The sequence below is a fragment of the Typopeltis vanoorti genome, chromosome 24 (assembly GCF_054136105.1).
Source record: "Typopeltis vanoorti isolate ZY-2024b chromosome 24, IOZ_Tvanoo_1.0, whole genome shotgun sequence".
NCBI lineage: Eukaryota > Metazoa > Arthropoda > Arachnida > Uropygi > Thelyphonidae > Typopeltis > Typopeltis vanoorti.
This window is the reverse complement of record NC_143572.1, coordinates 52,896,208-52,913,564: the sequence shown is the minus strand read 5'-3', so window position 1 is coordinate 52,913,564 and position 17,357 is coordinate 52,896,208. Positions and strand designations below refer to the sequence as shown.

Sequence of the window (17,357 nt, the reverse complement as noted above, 5' to 3'; positions counted from 1 at the left end):
ACATAGCGACGCGATGCGATTGTGTCAAAGGTACTTTTAGCGAGCTGCTGTGAACTGGAGGGCAGCTTCCTGGTGTGGCAAAATTTTCTATGCGGCTTTTTCCGCAGAGCCAGATCGCTTTGAGGGAGAAGTATCTTCTGGACTCTTTCATGAGCGGAAAAGTTGTAGCTAGTTAACCTCAACGTGCTGTTGTTTGGTAACTAGGATATACCAACCACACCTGGGTGGGTGAAGTGTAGCCTCTCGTGTAGAGGCCAGAACAGCTGGTATCACCCACAGACATAATGGGAAGACTTTTAGAAGGTAAGTCCTTTGAGAATATTTTTTTTTCTTTATTTTTTCCCATGCTGTTTTTTTACGAAATTACGTATCGGACTGCATATCTGAGTTTACAGCGGTCACGTGTGCGTGCTATGTATCTGATCGTTTGGCGATGTCTTCATTTGCTGAAAGTAAATACATTGTGAAAGTTCCCGTTGTGCGTAGTAACTTAATAAAAGTGCAAAGGTCGTGGTACTCTTTGATATTTCTAAACTGTACATATTTTTTTTCACTTTTTTTTTTCAATCCGCAATGTAATATTCACTTATAATAATAAGAGAGCTGAAAATATTTTACTATTTCAGACAAGGTAAAAAATATTTTTATTGTTTACTTTGTATTTTAAAACCTAAAGAAATATTTTTAATGTGACGCATTTTTGCCTAACATCTTCTTCGCGGACTGAGCCATATTATTATTAGGTTTAAGTTTACTATAGTATGTTTATCACCTTCATTATTTGTCAATAACTATTAATGTATTGGCTGAAAATATTTTATGTTATTAACTATAAAAAAAACTTTTTCTTTTAAAATAATAATAGTAATAAAGTAAGTCAATATGCTTTGTTACGAGTTACGAAAGTAAATGTGCGAACAATTTACTATTCCTTTTATTTTAGTACATATAATGGTCACAAGGATATATACGTATTTAAGGTTATTTCAAAAGGTAATATATTGTAATGTATTTCATTCATTATAGGATATTAATAACATATTAATATCCGCCAAGGAAAGATATATTTATTTAACGCTAAGGCCTTCATTTTGCACAAATTATTACTTTCAGGATTGGTTATGTAAAATAGATAACTTTTATGTAAGTGTTGGCGCTTTCGCCTTGGGGATAAAATATCTCTTTTTAATTTCATTAATATTTTGTCTCAGTTTTTGCCATGTCTTTACATTATCCTTGAGCAAAAATGATAATATATTAACACTTATTATCAAATAAAATAACGATCATTCGTTAGGCTTATCTAAGAAGTTAGCTGAGCCTTGTGCTGGTTATTTTTTTTCTCTAATAAAGTGGTTTATCTAAGTACTTCAAGCTGAAAAAGATAAAAGTAAAATATTCTATATTTTCCTCTTTCATACGATATCAAAGAGAGTTGGTTTGTGGTATTTTAAACATAGATTTCATTGAATTTGTGATGCAAAAATAAACGCTAAGTTTTATAGTCTTCAAGGCTTCTATTATAATTTGAAATCGACTTTCAATAAAATCTTTAATGCATCCGAAACCACCATCTTGGAATGCTTCCAACGTGATGAATCTAAAACTTGGTGTAAACAAAAGAAAATGACCTAATTTTTCCGATGTTGTTGAACTGCGTTTAGCTTATAAAGCACTTAGTTGCGATTATGAGTGAAGGATCTAACCTTGGAGATGAGTGGGATGAAACACTTCACATTCATCGTAATGCACAGCTGATTTATTCCTAAACACTTATCAGGGAAGATGAAATGGTGCATGTTTACCAGCGGAAATGAGAAGTCAGTGAGTAAATTATTTCAAGTTAAAATCGTGTGCCAAATATGGTAGCCGAGGGAAAGACAACTCGGAATTGTTTCGAAAGAATGTGTGGGAGGTGTCCTCTTGCAGCGGATATTTTCGAAAATAGATTCAGTATTTTGAAAATAAATATCCACATCAATGTCGACTAAACTTCACTTGAGTTCCATATGTGATAGAGTTTTCCCCTTCCATTTTAGACAGCATTGTGAAGCCCTTCTGCGGCAAAATTCTTGCAAATATCCTCACGATCCGTATTTTTTCCTTCCCATTTGGCTTTTTCCCAAGTAGGTGTGTCTTTATTCCGAAGGCTTTTCAATACATAGTACTGTACAGTTGTAATTAAGTCAACAGTTTTTAACTTATTCACTGACATAACTTAACCCTAACACAACAGTAATAAGTGACTTTGTATATCGATCAATGTAAGCTAATGCGGTGGCATTCCATCAACTATTACTCTAACAAGTCTTAAAATCATCAACACCAAAATCAGCATCACCGCTTTTATAAATGCAACCGTTTCAGTAGATGTTTCCGATTGGTTGCTCAACAAGTTATGGTTTTTATTGACTTATTTATATTCTTTATATTCTTATTCACGTATCGCTTAAGGGAAAGTGCTATTCTTGATTACGGAGTTAAGTAATCACCAGACAATTTTATAGAATAGCATTCTTTCCTCCACAGCACGATTTCCTTTTCCACCACCATTTCGTGCAATGCATCCAAAACAGGCAATGATTCGAGCATATGGCTGACGACGAAAGCCTCAGTTTTCGGAATGTATCCATGCTTCTTTGTGGAAAACATAATTAATCACATTATCCGGCAGCATTTTTCCCCCCACTCAGATTACATTGAGTCGTATTTTATAAAATAAAATATAACCAACAACTGAAAAAATTATCTGTTCATTAATAAATAATTGCGTTCATGATACATTAATTAATAACGCATTTTTATGAACGGGATATGTTTGTAAAAATAATTTTGATTTAAAAAAAATCAAAATTACGGACTTAATGAAGGACAGATAAACAGATGTAATTAAAATACTTTGGTTAACAAAGGTGGAACCCCACTGCATTTAACTCTACACAAACTCCAAATTCATTAGACTTACAATACTGTCAGTTATTATATTTGGGGTGATTATGCAGCAAAAACTCTTCTTAAAATCTAGTAAAGAGCAGTCCGGTTAATGATCTACTTTTAACTTGGCTTATATTTTTATAGGCATTCCTTTTCTGCTTATTCATTTTTCATAGATATTCTGTTGAGCCTCCGTAGCTCAGTCGGAACAGACGAAGCCCTTTGGGCGAAAACCCTGGATTCATTCCCGTCAGTGACGTGAAGAACCTTTATCTAGTCTCTAAAAGTGAGTTAACCGGTCTCATACGGAAGTGGAGGATTTTTCTCCAATAACTCGGGTTTTTCATCCCTCAAAACAGACAAACCGGCCCTGCCCTGCCCTGTGAACACACACTGCTACAGTCATAAATATACTACAGCAAGGAAGGCAACGGGAAACTACCTTGCTCATAATCATATCCCTAGTATGGTAGCATATAGCTATCCCCACCAGCCGTATGACTGAGGGAACAGGATAGGATAGATATTCTGTTCTGCGAAATTGGCTTCGGTTATTCCTTCGCTTCTCTCAGATTATAATACAACTGCTGTCAGCATATGCAGTATTTATTGCCCAGCTTCGATCCCACCGAGTCAACTGCTTGATCGCCTTTTATTCTGCCTATCTCTCTGTTATTCTCTAAAACAATCTTTTACTTATGCTGTTTCTCCTAAGGAATACAAATTCCAGATATTCAACAAACAGTAGTAGGTTCTTTTTTTTTTTTTTTTTAAACCAATTCTCGTAAGAGCTGCACGCACGCACCACCTTAACCAGTTCATTCGTACAAATTCAGTTTAATTTTTTTAACTTTATATGAGTGATCACGAAATATTTTAATCTCGGGATGTGCAATAAGTTAAGTGGTTAGTTAATCTTAAATGTTTAACCATGTAAACACATCCTCTGTCCTATATCACTTAAACGTATCTCATATAGGAATTTCTGCCGTTTTCATAAATGTCATATATATGCTAGCTTTTGGAAGGTTCTGCGGGCTATTATTCTATTGTTTAGAAGGTAGATAAGTTTCTTCCAGAGAATGCACTTTGCAATCTTATTACACTTTAGATTGAAAATATGATAAACTCGTTTAATGTAATATATAATTTGGCTAAGGCCGGAAATTCGAATATTTTATCTCGTAAAACAAGCAGACTCGCTAGATGAATACATGCAATTAAAACACATAATTGTTACTTTGGCTTTAATTCAATACAACGTCTAGCTGAATACTGTTATTCGGTCGGCATTAATAATTTGTGTGGCGAATCTTGGAGACTGTTCTTTCTCTCACTATTCTGGTTATGTTCAAAATTCAGGACGGCCAAATTTGATCACGTGAATTTTGACTACGCCTAATACAACTGCAAATGCTTAGGATATCATTGAACGGAAGTTACGCATATTTCCTACATACACCGATGCACTAAAGTGTTACATATACGAACCAGTTTGCTATATTTTCATGAGTGTTTTCGATAAATGTTGTTGGATAGTGGGTGGTATTCCCTTTAGTATAGAAACATTAAAAGATCCAAGTGGAAACGAGCAGGTCATGCTGCAATAAGTAACACTCGAAAATGGACCAATATGATATTCTGAGATGGAAAGAACTATAGAAAGATCAAAGAGATGGAGATTAGTTAGATGGCTGGAACTCACTGGTATAGAAAAGCTCAAGATAGGACAGATCGAGGGAAGGAGACCTTCGTTCAGCAGCCGAAAGCAAAATGGGCGAGGAAGAAGATTACTTAGTTAGTTTACATTATATCGATGTATGTGTTCAAGAATTTTTTTTAACATTAATTGAGTTATTAGCAGAAAGCCTATAGAAGATGCAGTTCCGTACTCGGCACTAAGAAAAGAGTTTCTGAAAATTTCTGAAGTATGCATTGTCAATTAATTAATGGCTTTGGTTTTCGACATGAATGCAAATATACAATTTATTGATCCCAAAAAGTGGATTATTGTCTCCTAGAATCTTTTTTTTTTCTTTATTTCATTATAAAGATGATTTCGACATTTTAGAATAATGAAATTTTTAATTTTTGTTCTTATTTTATAACACGTTACTTCAGACATCTTTGTTTCGAATTTAAGCGTTACTGACATAAAATCATTTGCACAGACTCACGCTTAAATTGTAACAGATCCATTTTCGTTTGTATTCTTTACATATATGCCTCCTGAATTTTCGCACTTCATGCAGTACTTTAAAAGTATCTGAAGAGCTGTCCAGAGAATTATCTTCGTGGAGTTTATAACTAAACTCCATGAACATTATTTTTAATACCACGATTGTTCACGTCTTGAAAGTCGCTTAGTAAAAGCCCTCCCAGTAGTTTAAAAAAAAAAACAGATATTTGGTGTTTATTACTTTGCTTCTTCAAAACAAGAACCGGATCTGCAGTTCAAGACAGCATCTAATCAATTGTAACCGGAGAATAGTTCTTTGCTGGAACATGCCAGGACCATTTCTCTTATCGCGTAGTGTTGAATATGCTAGTGGAACGTTAGTGTTAGGATAGTTAGCGTAATATAGCTTAATTAATGAAAGGCGTTTTTGATTAATTAATGTGATATCTTGAAATCTCATACCATAAAAGGTTAAGAATTGTGAAAGTGTATACTGCACTCTGTATTTGCCGTTTTTGAGACATCGCCAAGGGCTTGAAAGTCCAGTGGCTTTCAATATCACACACACACCAACATTTATCGAAACAACAAAGTTGTATTTATTCCTGGGAGCGGCTTCCGTCTGTTCTACCACCACTGTTTTTAACCTTTTGTATCTGCTGCATTCAACCAGTCATGCAAACCTGATTGATTTAGAGATGTATTTGAATATTTTTTAAACTAATTTTTACACAAGATATATTTCTCCTATAAATATCCATACGTGATCGACCTTGTTTACTTAAAAAATTACGTACAATCCTCGGCATCGCGGAGTTGTCTTGATTTCCACTACTTAAAACACAGAAGCACTGCCCAGGCGCTTCGTATATGCGTTTTTTTATTAATGCATTTGATAAATGCAGTAATTTTATTTCACTGGAAGCTATGACTCTCTTTGATTATTGCTGCAGTATAGTTTATTATCTCAGTATTAATATGAAACAAGATCGAAGAAAGCAACAATAAGTCTTTCATCATCACGAACTCATGGGCTCACTGTCCGTTGGTGTCCGATGCCTCCTTCACTATCTTCTTCCACCTTTCTTTGTCCAGTGCACAGTGTCGCAGTTTTTGTACACCCTTTCCACACCGGTCCTTTATGTTGTCTATCCATTCTTTGTATGGTCTACCTCTTCTGTTTACGCCTTCCATAATACCAAACATAAATGTCTTTATCTTCCAGTCCTCACTCATTCTACAGATGTGTCCAAATAATTGCAGCTTCCGTTTTATAATCTTTTGCATTAGATTCTCTTTTGGCTGTATCTTCCGATAGAGCTCTTCATTTGTGATTCTTAGAATCTTCCTATAACAAGTTCTTTCAAATGCCCAAGTTCTTTTTTTTGATTCCTTATTTATTACCCACGTTTCAGATCCATACAGTACACCGCTAAAGATTTTCATGTTTCCAGTACTCTTAGCTTTGTTTGCAGGATGATCGCTTTATTTTTCTAGATGTTATTCATGGCCTTCAGATTTGTTCTTCTCTTTGCAATCCTGATCTTTATTTCTTTTTTACAATCCAAATCGTATGTCATTTTACTTCCCAAATATGCGAATTGTTCTACATTTTCTGTATGATTTCTATTTATCTACTTGTATCTTTTGTTTCATGGTCTTCGCACCAAATACCATTGTCTTTGTTTTTTCCAAGTTCTTAACAAGTCCAAATCTCTTCCTTTCTTCAATTAACAGTTTCAATGTTTTTTGTAGTTCTCTTTTGTCTTCTTCAATAATAACAATGTCATCGGCGAATCTCAGATTGTTAATTCTCATCCAATGTATTGATATTCCTTTTGCATCTTCCTTCATTTTATTCATTGCTCTTTCTAAATGCACGATGAAAATACTTGGTGATGTTGGGTTCCCCCCTGTCTAGTACCTTTGCTGGTTCTAAACCATTTCCCCAAATCATCACCTATTCTAACTGCTGCAACTGCATTCTAGTAAACATCTTTTAATATAGCTATTAGTTTTTTATCAATTCCATAGGATTCTAGCACTTCTAATGTCACTTTATCGATAGTATCAAATGCCTTCTGAAAATCAACAAAGCAAGGATATATGTTTTTTGTTTTTGCTCCTAGCTTTTTCATCTTTAATTGTGGTCTGCTATTAACTGCATTACCAAAATCTGTTGAATTGTAGTTCAAGCTTTCCTAAATTCTGCAAGGTGTGTTTCCAATTGTGTTCTCAGTCTTTCTGTCAATATCATCATCATCACCTTACCAGATGACTTATCAAAGCAATTGTTCTATAATGTTTATATTGTAGCTTATTTCCGTTCTTATATAATGTCACTGATATCGATTTCACCCACTCCTCTGGCATTTTCCCTTCTTTCCGTACCAACTATTAGTAGTTCGAGCTTTCCTAAATCCTGCAAGGTGTGTTTCCAATTGCGTTCTCAATCTTTCTGTCAATATCATCATCATCACCTTACCAGGTGACTTATCAAAGCAATTGTTCTATAATGTTTATATTATAGCTTATTTCCTTTCTTGTATAATGCCATTAATATCGATTTCACCCACTCTTCTGGCATTTTCCCTTCTTTCCGTACCAACTATGACATAGTTGGTGCATATCTGTAACCATGCTTTCGCCACCACATTTAATCATTTCTCCAGTGATGTTATCATTAACATCTCTTGTTGTGTTTTAGCCGTCCTATTGCTTTTTCTACCTCTCTTCTTAAAATGTCCATATTATACTCATTACCTGGTGGTGATATCTGCTTCAATTCTTCAATCAGTTTCCCAACTCTATCTAAATCTAGTTTTTCTTCATATAATTCACTACAGTATCTTGTCCACCGCTGTACAATTTTATCTTTATTCATCAATACTTTACCTTTTTCATCTTTGATGGAAGTTTTTTCACTTGGCTACGCTATCCATTATATATTTGGTTTAATCCTTTATCCAAGTGTAAGCAAACAAAGTTTGAGCCTGAAGTATTTTTAGGACTAGGGCAACTCGTGGCAAGGGTGGTATAACTTATCATCACTTGCCTTAGTATCTCATAATGCAAAGCACATCTCCTTGCGGACATGCATAATGCTATGCATTAAGGGAAGGGTCACTACCCAGACCGGTTTCGACCTGTATTGAGGTCTCATCATTGGGAGTCAGACCCAGAGGTGGTGATACTAAGGTGGAAGTAATGGAGAAGTCATATTTCCATATACAAGTTGCCAAAAGATGTCAACCTTATTATTAAAATTCTCTGGATTAGAGATAGTTGATGGAAGTTTTTCACTTGGCTATGCTGCCAGTTATATATTTGGTTTAATCCTTGATCCAAGTGTAAGCAAACAAAGTTTGAGCCTGAAGTATTTTTAGGACTAGGGCAACTCGTGGCAAGGGTGGTATAACTTATCATCACTTGCCTTAGTATCTCATAATGCAAAGCACATCTCCTTGCGGACATGCATAATGCTATGCATTAAGGGAAGGGTCACTACCCAGACCGGTTTCGACCTGTATTGAGGTCTCATCATTGGGAGTCAGACTCAGAGGTGGTGATACTAAGGTGGAAGTAATGGAGAAGTCATATTTCCATATACAAGTTGCCAAAAGATGTCAACCTTATTATTAAAATTCTCTGGATTAGAGATAGTTGATGGAAGTTTTTCACTTGGCTATGCTGCCAGTTATATATTTGGTTTAATCCTTGATCCAAGTGTAAGCAAACAAAGTTTGCGCCTGAAGTATTTTCAGGACTGGGGCAGGCAACTCAGACCCTTTTTCATCTTTAATTGTGGTCTGCTTGGTTGCCACCTTCTATCAATGGTTCTAATCATTTTGTACACCTCCCTAGTTTTATACCCCCCATAGTGCTGTTCTATATTATTGCATTGGGCTTCTAACCATTTCATCTTATCCATTCTGACTGCTTTTTTCACCTCATTACACTTTCTTCTATATTGCTCCTCTATTTGTTCTGATGTATCCCTTCTTATCGTCAGCATTCTCTTCTCCTGTATTAACTTCATTATTTCCTGTCTAATCCACTTTCTTGATCTTCTCTTCTTCTGGTACTGTTTCTTCTATCTCCTTCATTACTCCTTTCACTCTTAGAGTCGAATTGTTTTCTTTCCACACTTTTCAGTTTCTCTTCTAACGCTGTTCTGTACCTTCTTCCTATTTCTGCTTCACTTATTCTTGCTGTATCTCTTCGTTTCTGGTGATGGGGTTTATATTTTCTTTTTAATTTCAACTTGATGTTTGCAATCACTAAACTATGATCTGAGTCTGTATCCGCTCATTGAAAAGTTCGACACTGCTGTACTGATATTATCCATCTTCTTTTATCATCTCTATGTCAAATGATAAATACATACGAGACATTGTCAAATATTGGACTATTGCTTTCAAGTAAATATAGGCGTCTATTCTATTCTATTCTATTCTCTCAAAGAGAAACAGTATTCTCTCAAAAACTATTTTGAGTCAAAAGTAACGCATAAACAGCTCTAAAACCTAGAGTGATTTTTTTAAACTAAAATGGCTGCAACTGTAAATTCTCCGCGCTATTGTATGTTTTATTTTTTCTTCGCACATCGATAACAGGTGAAATATGACCTTCAACTTCAGCGCAAAAATCTTGTGCAAGTTTAGTAGTTTGTGAATCCAACGTAAAATATTAAACGACGCCACAGAAAGCCGGATGTAATATTGAATTAAATTTCCTTGATTTTATACTCTTGAGTATTAATTATACCCGGTACATCAGTACACGCTTTTATTTCAGTTCTTTGCAGGAAATTAAATTAACAGCCGTGCTTCTATGCACAGAAGTGCTGTTTATCACAGTAAGAAAGATAAATGTGATTTTTTTATTATATATATTTTTTTATTTGTAACATACGAAATGGTATTCGTTACCGACGGTGTTATTTACAGAGATAATTATAGCTAGAGAGAGAGAGAAATGGAACTGCTGGCTCTAATCGCACTGCAACACGCGGGCATTAATAGAATAAGCACACAATAAAATCAGCTTTTGCGATATTAAAGCAAGCAGTTTTCTAGACAGTTAATATCCAACAGAGGATGGGTCAAAAACTGCTGATAACAGCGTTTCCTTTGTCTTCCAAACTTGCGTAATCTATTTCAGCTGAGAATTTGCTCGTTAAAATTTGCTGGCAGTTCGCCAGTGAAAATGGGAAGCATTTATAAATCGGATCAAGTATCCAAAAGCCGCTATGGAAAATGGCGATAAACAGGAAACAAGCGAAGCTTGTTTTAGATTCTTTTTTTTAACAATAGTCTTTTTTTTTTTTTTTACCGAAACAATATGTGTAAAGTGTGTACACTTTAATAATATGCAGTTTCTCGGTGAAACTGCTCATTATAAGCCATTTTCTTGTACTATTTAATGGGATATAAGAAACCTCTATCCGTTTCATTCTTAATATATAATTGATTAAAAGGTGCGTGCGTGACACTTGAACTTATCATTCCAAGCTTCCTTAGACGTCTAATCAATAAACTGACTTATGCTTGAAATTCGCCTTTTAGAACTGCACGCAATATCTGAATGCCGATTTTTTTAAAAACTAGATTTCGACATTGAAATAGTATGCAATACATGCAGTGTTTACATTGCATGCTACTTATGTTTTAAGTATGGATTTTTAAGAAAGAACTTTTAATTATTTCACATTACTGGTCAAGTTTTGTAATAAATAATACGGCTGTTAATATTGGGATTGCTCGGCAATATTGTATTTGAATCTACTATACAATAACATGTTTATAATCGTAAGAAAATGATCGCAGACAATCATTAAAAAGTTTTGTAGTAGCGCTCATTATCAGAATTTGAACGCCGTGTTAGCACATACTCTAGACAGAATTTTGTTTTCCGTAATTTAGCCATTAAAATGCGCAGTTTTTGCGTACACATAAGAAGATATTCAAGATACTTTCAGTTTTAATTAGCACATTTCACCGGTAAGATTTGGCAACACAATTCGATCTTAATACAAAAGTTTTGCAATATCTAGGGACACACAAACACACACTGGTCGTTTTTGTTTTGTTTTGTAATGCATTTTCATTGACAAAGAACTAATTTAACTTTTAACTTTCAGACAGGGGCGACTCGTGCATAGGCACTGCAGAACTGCAGCACCCCCAATTTTTCTCGATATATAAATATATTTATTAATTTATTTATATTTGCTTGTAATAATTAATTTTATCATCAACAATCCTATACAATTCTCTTATTTTGTATAAAAAAAAAAAGAAATCCATCTTGTAGCATTTAGGAGGGCGAAGGACGCTAGCATCACTGTGTTTACCACAGTGTCATATTACTAGTATTTGCTACGCGCGCAAGCATATACACGCCATAGTGAAATATGAGCTATTAGCGTAATGCGGCACTGTCCGTCGCGCAGTTCCACTGCTGTTTATATGCAGTTTGCGTCAGTAGTAGAGCGCTCATAGTACTTATCGTGTTTACGGAGTACACACGATATATCCCATGATCAACAAAGAAAAACTTGAAACTGAACTTCGAGTATTCTACAGTAGACCCGACATGAATGATTATTGTAAAATAGAAGGTAAAGTTCTTTTCCCAAGAACTTTACCTTCTATTACTGTTCGAAGAAGTCCTCCTTCTATCCTTTCAATGTGTCCAAAGTATTTCAACTTTCTTATGTCAATATCCTTAAGGAGTCTTAAAGTGATCCTTTGTAGCACCTATTCGTTTGTCCGCCTCAACAGTCTTCTCCAACAACACCAGATCTGAAAAGCAGCTATCCTTTCCCTATCAGACTCCTTTAGGTTGTGTTCTAGTGAAATTACTGTATTGATAAAAATTCTCTTGACAATTCCAAGTCTCACATCCATAAGATTTGAGATGGGATTTGAATATGCTTTCATATATGCAAAATACAGTTTTCAAAAAGTTTTCATTATCAAATGAGATAGCTGAATCTTTTAGCAAATGTGATAAAACATTCATACAAGATAATGAAATACTTTGCAAAAGTTAGCGATTTAAAATGACTTATGTACTCCAAATTTATATTTAAAGATGTTATTTAACTAAAAAATATTAAATTGTTTGGATCACTTTCTGCTTAACAGTGAAATGAAACAAAAGGCACTTTGCTAGTTAAATTCTTTCCTATCTTGGAAAACCTCACAGAAAAAAAAGCAAAAGATAAATTTTGCCTTTTAAAGGAAGATGCAAAACATTTACCTCTCTATTAGTTTGTAACAAGAGAATGGCGATTATCATTATGGCTTAAATGTACAGTGACAGGTCTATTTATCAGCTGCTAAATCTTCTTCTTTCGCTATTTAGCCCAGAGGCTTGCAGTGCCATTGTTTTCGAGACCATCCAGTAATCTTTGCCTCGCTCTTCTTTTGCTTTTTTTCCTTTGATATGCAGGTTTTTTTTTTTTTTATCTGCTATCCTGCATTCTTTCTATACGATTTTTCCCATCTTTTTACCGTTTTCGGATCCAACCATTTATCATCTGTATTTTACAATAAGCGCTAGTAAATCACACCCATTTCTATCACGTATATTGTGACGTCATCAACGGAAGAAGATGGTAAAGCAAATAATATGTGACTACTAATTTTCCAAAAATGAGGGAAAATGATGATTCCACAGAATACCAGAAAGCGTGGCAGTCGATGCGCGTATGGCAGATGTTCGGGGAGGGAGGGAAATGACCAGCCAAAAGGAATTTTTTTTTAAACAAATGAAAATGAATAATCTACGAACAAGTTAGAACAACTCGAGCTGGAATTGTTTACATTTGGAAGAATATGGACGGAGAAATGGATCATGTTTATTTTACACCTGTTATTTTCTTGTGTTATTTTTTTGATTAATACGTTCTTTGCTCGTTGATTAGGTGCATACATAAGATAACTCCACATCTTCTTGCGATGATTACGTTTAGGATCTTCGTGATAGTGAGAAGGATGCAACTTGGTTAGAAAAACCATTCGAATCCTGTCACTGATGGGAGGAACTGTACAGGCTTTGTAAATCATAGATAACCTACTCATTCTCAGAAACGATGACCCCCTTCCTCCCTAAAAACGCATACATTTGAACGTTTGAAAATCCAAAATTAGTTCAGCACGTAGGAGTTTAAAAAAATGCACACATACTCTTCTCTCTGTGTAGGAACGAGAAAAACATATCGAAAATAAAAAGTAAAAATTCAATTTTTAAGTTAAATTACAAGCAATGTATATTAAAAATAAATTCAAGTATGAATATAATTGAAATTATTTCAGCATTTCGTGTTTCAGAGAGCCATTATTAATACAAAATTTCAAATACAGTGCAAAATTTCATCCATATTGCATAACAGAAACAGACACTATGCATATTTGCAACATTACGCAGTAAAATCAGCTTTTCTTTAGTGAAACGAATTGGTAGCAAAGTTACGTTTTTTACACAAACCTGTAAACAGAATCGACATGAAGTTAATTGGACAAGTTCTACGGGATCGTCTGCTCTTATGTAGTGAAACAAGAAATTTTAAATTAGTTTATTTTAGAAGCAACATTCAAATACCTTCCATCGTTACGAACACTGTATCCCTTCCTCGTAGACGTCAAAGCGAGAATCTGGTAGTAAATAGAACATTCGATAATTATTCAGGTAGTCATTTGGTTAGGTACTGTTTACATAGTCTCCAATTAGTGTCTGTATTTTGTCTGTGTGTAACAACTATTAATATAAATATATTTTGGTAATATCAACTCTGAATTTACAAATGTCCATTATTTATTTCAGGTCATCATGAGACAGCAATACCTACGAGAGAGGAACCAACAGCCTCTGCTTACAGTGCACAGGTAAGCATTGATCGCACAGAATTTCTCAATAAAACAGTAGCATTAAAATAGCTACGACGCGCAGATTCAATTTAGAAGTTTAACCCTCTAGAAATAGGCTTTCGGTTATCACTAATTAGCAGAAATAAGCGCGTGCAAACACATCTAAATCTAATTGAATTACACGATCGCATTTAATTAGTATTCCTACTTCAGAAGCGCCCTCTTTGGGATGTTAAATTTCACGTCAAACTTTTCATTATTCGTTTGCGTTTTCTTCCAAACAAGCAAGTCAACGCATTCTGCTTGGTCGTTGATTTCTTCCTTTTTTGACGCAGCGTAAGTCCTTGCTGTTCATCCTTGGTCATTAGTTTCCCCTTCCAAGCGAGAATTTTCTCAACCCCTTTATTATTTAGCGCTGAGCAGTCGCCCATCATCTATCACAGTGAATCGATCACAGCGTAGTAATTCACACTGTATGGATGTTATTGTTATTTGCAGTTTCCCTGTGGGCGTATTGATTTCGGGGCCTTATAAAAAAGCGAAGAAGACTTCATAAAATTGTCCGTAGAAATCTTTCCTTTCATTCCTTTTTGCTAACCTGAAAGAATCAATTTCAGGTTAGCAAAAATAAAGAAAAGAAAAAAAAACTTTTCTTTCGATAACTACGTTATTGAAAGAAAAATTCTAGCTAGATATAATTGAAATCTTTTATTTATTGTTTTGTTTTTTTTTTGCTTTTTGAAGAATTGCAGAAATATCTTTTGAAAGGCTCTAATATTAATATGATTGTTGCACAGTAAATGCATTTTTAAAAATTTTTTTATTAAAATATTTTTGAACGAAATATTTTGAAGAAATTGATAGGAACTATCCCTTCGCAAAATTCTAAATGCTATAAGGCTTTTATTATTATTACTATTTATCCGATTCTGCCTTAATGAGATTATATACTTTTATAACTGACAAAATAGGCGTTTTCCATATCAGCATCACTCAGCGCTATTTATCAGACATTCTTTACGGAAGCCGATAGTGACAACAATGATATTTTAGTGTATTTATTCTTTTAAAGAGCATCGGTATTTATTTTCACATAAGTAATTCAGAAGCATATGTATGAAGAAAACTATTTCAATGTAAAATACAAAAACAAATCGAAAATATTATAAACAGTAAACAAACACGGTAATTACAGAGTAGAAAAAAAAATCAGAATTAGCATCATTACCTGAAAAATAATTCCGATACTAATAAGTAAAAATTAAAGATTATTTTAAATAATATGTTAATATTATTTCATTTATTATATATTTATTATCTTTTAATATTATTATTACGTGACACCTCCAAGGAGTCCAAAGACTCATCGAGAGAGGGCATCTACTCTACAACTCTGTCTCCACCAACGCCATCTACCGCCCACCACTAGCATCCAATTCCCGATTTAGTCAATCTTTGGCACAGATAAGTAGGATTTTATCTCCAGAAAACTCAGGTTTTTAATCCCGAAAAACTGACGAAAATCCACCATAGAATGCGTTCTATTTCAAACAATGATATATAGTGCTGGGGAAACACCGGGTGGCAGCAGTTTATCGTGCTATTTTCCGCAGATGCCTATGGGAACTATTCATTGGCCTTGGCCAAGCTATCTGTAAGACTAATGGTGGATATTGGGCGCCTCTGTCTTCAGAAACTTAGGGCTTGACGATCTTGCCTGCTCCCTTTTTTTGGAATAAAATACGTTAGCGGATTTATTGATTTGTAATCAGTAAATGTAATTACACGTAATTGATTTGAATTATGTGTAATTCTGTTAAATGTTATGTGAGCGAAGATCACCGTTTGTGAAATCATCTTAACGATTTTTATTAATAATACTTCTTTACAATAGTTTAATGATGTGTTTTGACTATACGTTTAAATTTAACTAAATATCTTTGCACAACGTTAAAGTTAAAATGTAGTTTGCTGCGAAGAACTTCGAAAACGCTTGAAGTATTTACTAAAATAAAGAGCCAAAAGGCTTCATTTCGGCGATGCAAAATTATATACCGTAAATTAAGTGGATATTAAATCCAACATCATTTCAAAGCCAAATACAGAAGCTATAAAAGTTTCGCGCGAAAATTGACCAGAGAGCTTGCTGGAATACACCGCCGCCATACTACGAGTTGCCCTAGCCGAACCTTATAAGAAGTGACGAACGCTCAACGAGTCCATATATTCGCTTTCTATTGGTTCATTTTAATAAGGTTTCACTGGCCTGACAGATGTTTCAAATTCATTGGTTTTCGTCAGAGATTAGGCAGAAACCTAAGAGAGCAAAAACTCTCAGTACTAAGGAACTTGAAGCGTCGGAGAGGTGTATTTTCCGTAAGCGATCGATCGGTGCGTAAAGTATTTACTAAAATAATTAAAGTATACTTTGATTGACAATATGTATTTGATAATTATCTCGTAATCTTCTTTCAGCAAACATTATTGCCTATGCGATATACGTTGTTAATTTTTATTTATGAAGCATGAATGTCCCTCCGATTTAATTATCGATTTGTCACTGCTTGCGTGCAGTCAGTTTTTAAGTAGAAAATGCAGATTTCATATCAACTTCTCCTAGGATTGCGTAACAGCTTATTCTAAAATGTCACCTTCAACTATTGCAATTTCCATATATTAAAGATAAATCAGTAACTTAATATGTAAATAAGGTGAAATATGAATTGCTGATTTTTCTCTTCGCAACAGGATTGAGAAATAAAAACAAAAATTTCCTGCCAATGAAACTTAACTCTAGCGATTAAATTTCTGAATTGTTGGTTTGAAAAAAACAAAGCTATGATTTACTTACCTGTAGAACAAGAGGTATATTGGAACTGTAAGGCTGTGAGCGATGAGCAGTGCCTTCTTTCTCTTGGTACTGCTGTAGAAGTGATAGAAGAAGTCGGGAAAGATGGAGAATTCCCTTTCCATATGGAGAATAAGTAGCCTAACAATTTTTTCTTGCCTTGTAATGAATTCGGCATCAAATGTCGTTTTTATAGCTCGAAAAAAAAAAGTCGGCTGAACATTGTCTAAATATGCGTGTTAGCTCAGTAGAAGTAGCGTTTGCGCTCTACGACGCTTGATCTCACGAAGAAAGACTTGGGTTCAAATCTAGTCGCCGACTAGAGGAACATTTTCTAAGCCTTTTCTCGACCGGTTCCCGAGTTAGTCGATCTCTGGCACCAGCAAGCGGATTTTTTCTCCCGGAAACTCGGGTTTTTCGTCCCTTAAACTCAAGAAAATCGGCCGTTGAACCCACCTATTTTCAGACATTAAAAAAATATTGGGTTAGGGACCACGAGATGGCGGCACTTGTTAGCCAT

General features: G+C 34.7%; 1 protein-coding gene across 1 annotated transcript in view; it reads left to right on the top strand.

The window, feature by feature from the left end:
- Positions 1 to 284: 284 nt before the first annotated feature.
- The window catches only part of LOC150093198 (uncharacterized), a 145,827-nt gene continuing 128,754 nt past the window's right edge, over positions 285 to 17,357 (top strand). The window contains exons 1-2 of the mRNA XM_090414182.1: positions 285 to 303; positions 14,734 to 14,785. Of these exons, the coding sequence (XP_090270308.1) occupies positions 285 to 303; positions 14,734 to 14,785 (71 nt within the window). The remainder of the gene's footprint in view (positions 304 to 14,733; positions 14,786 to 17,357) is intronic.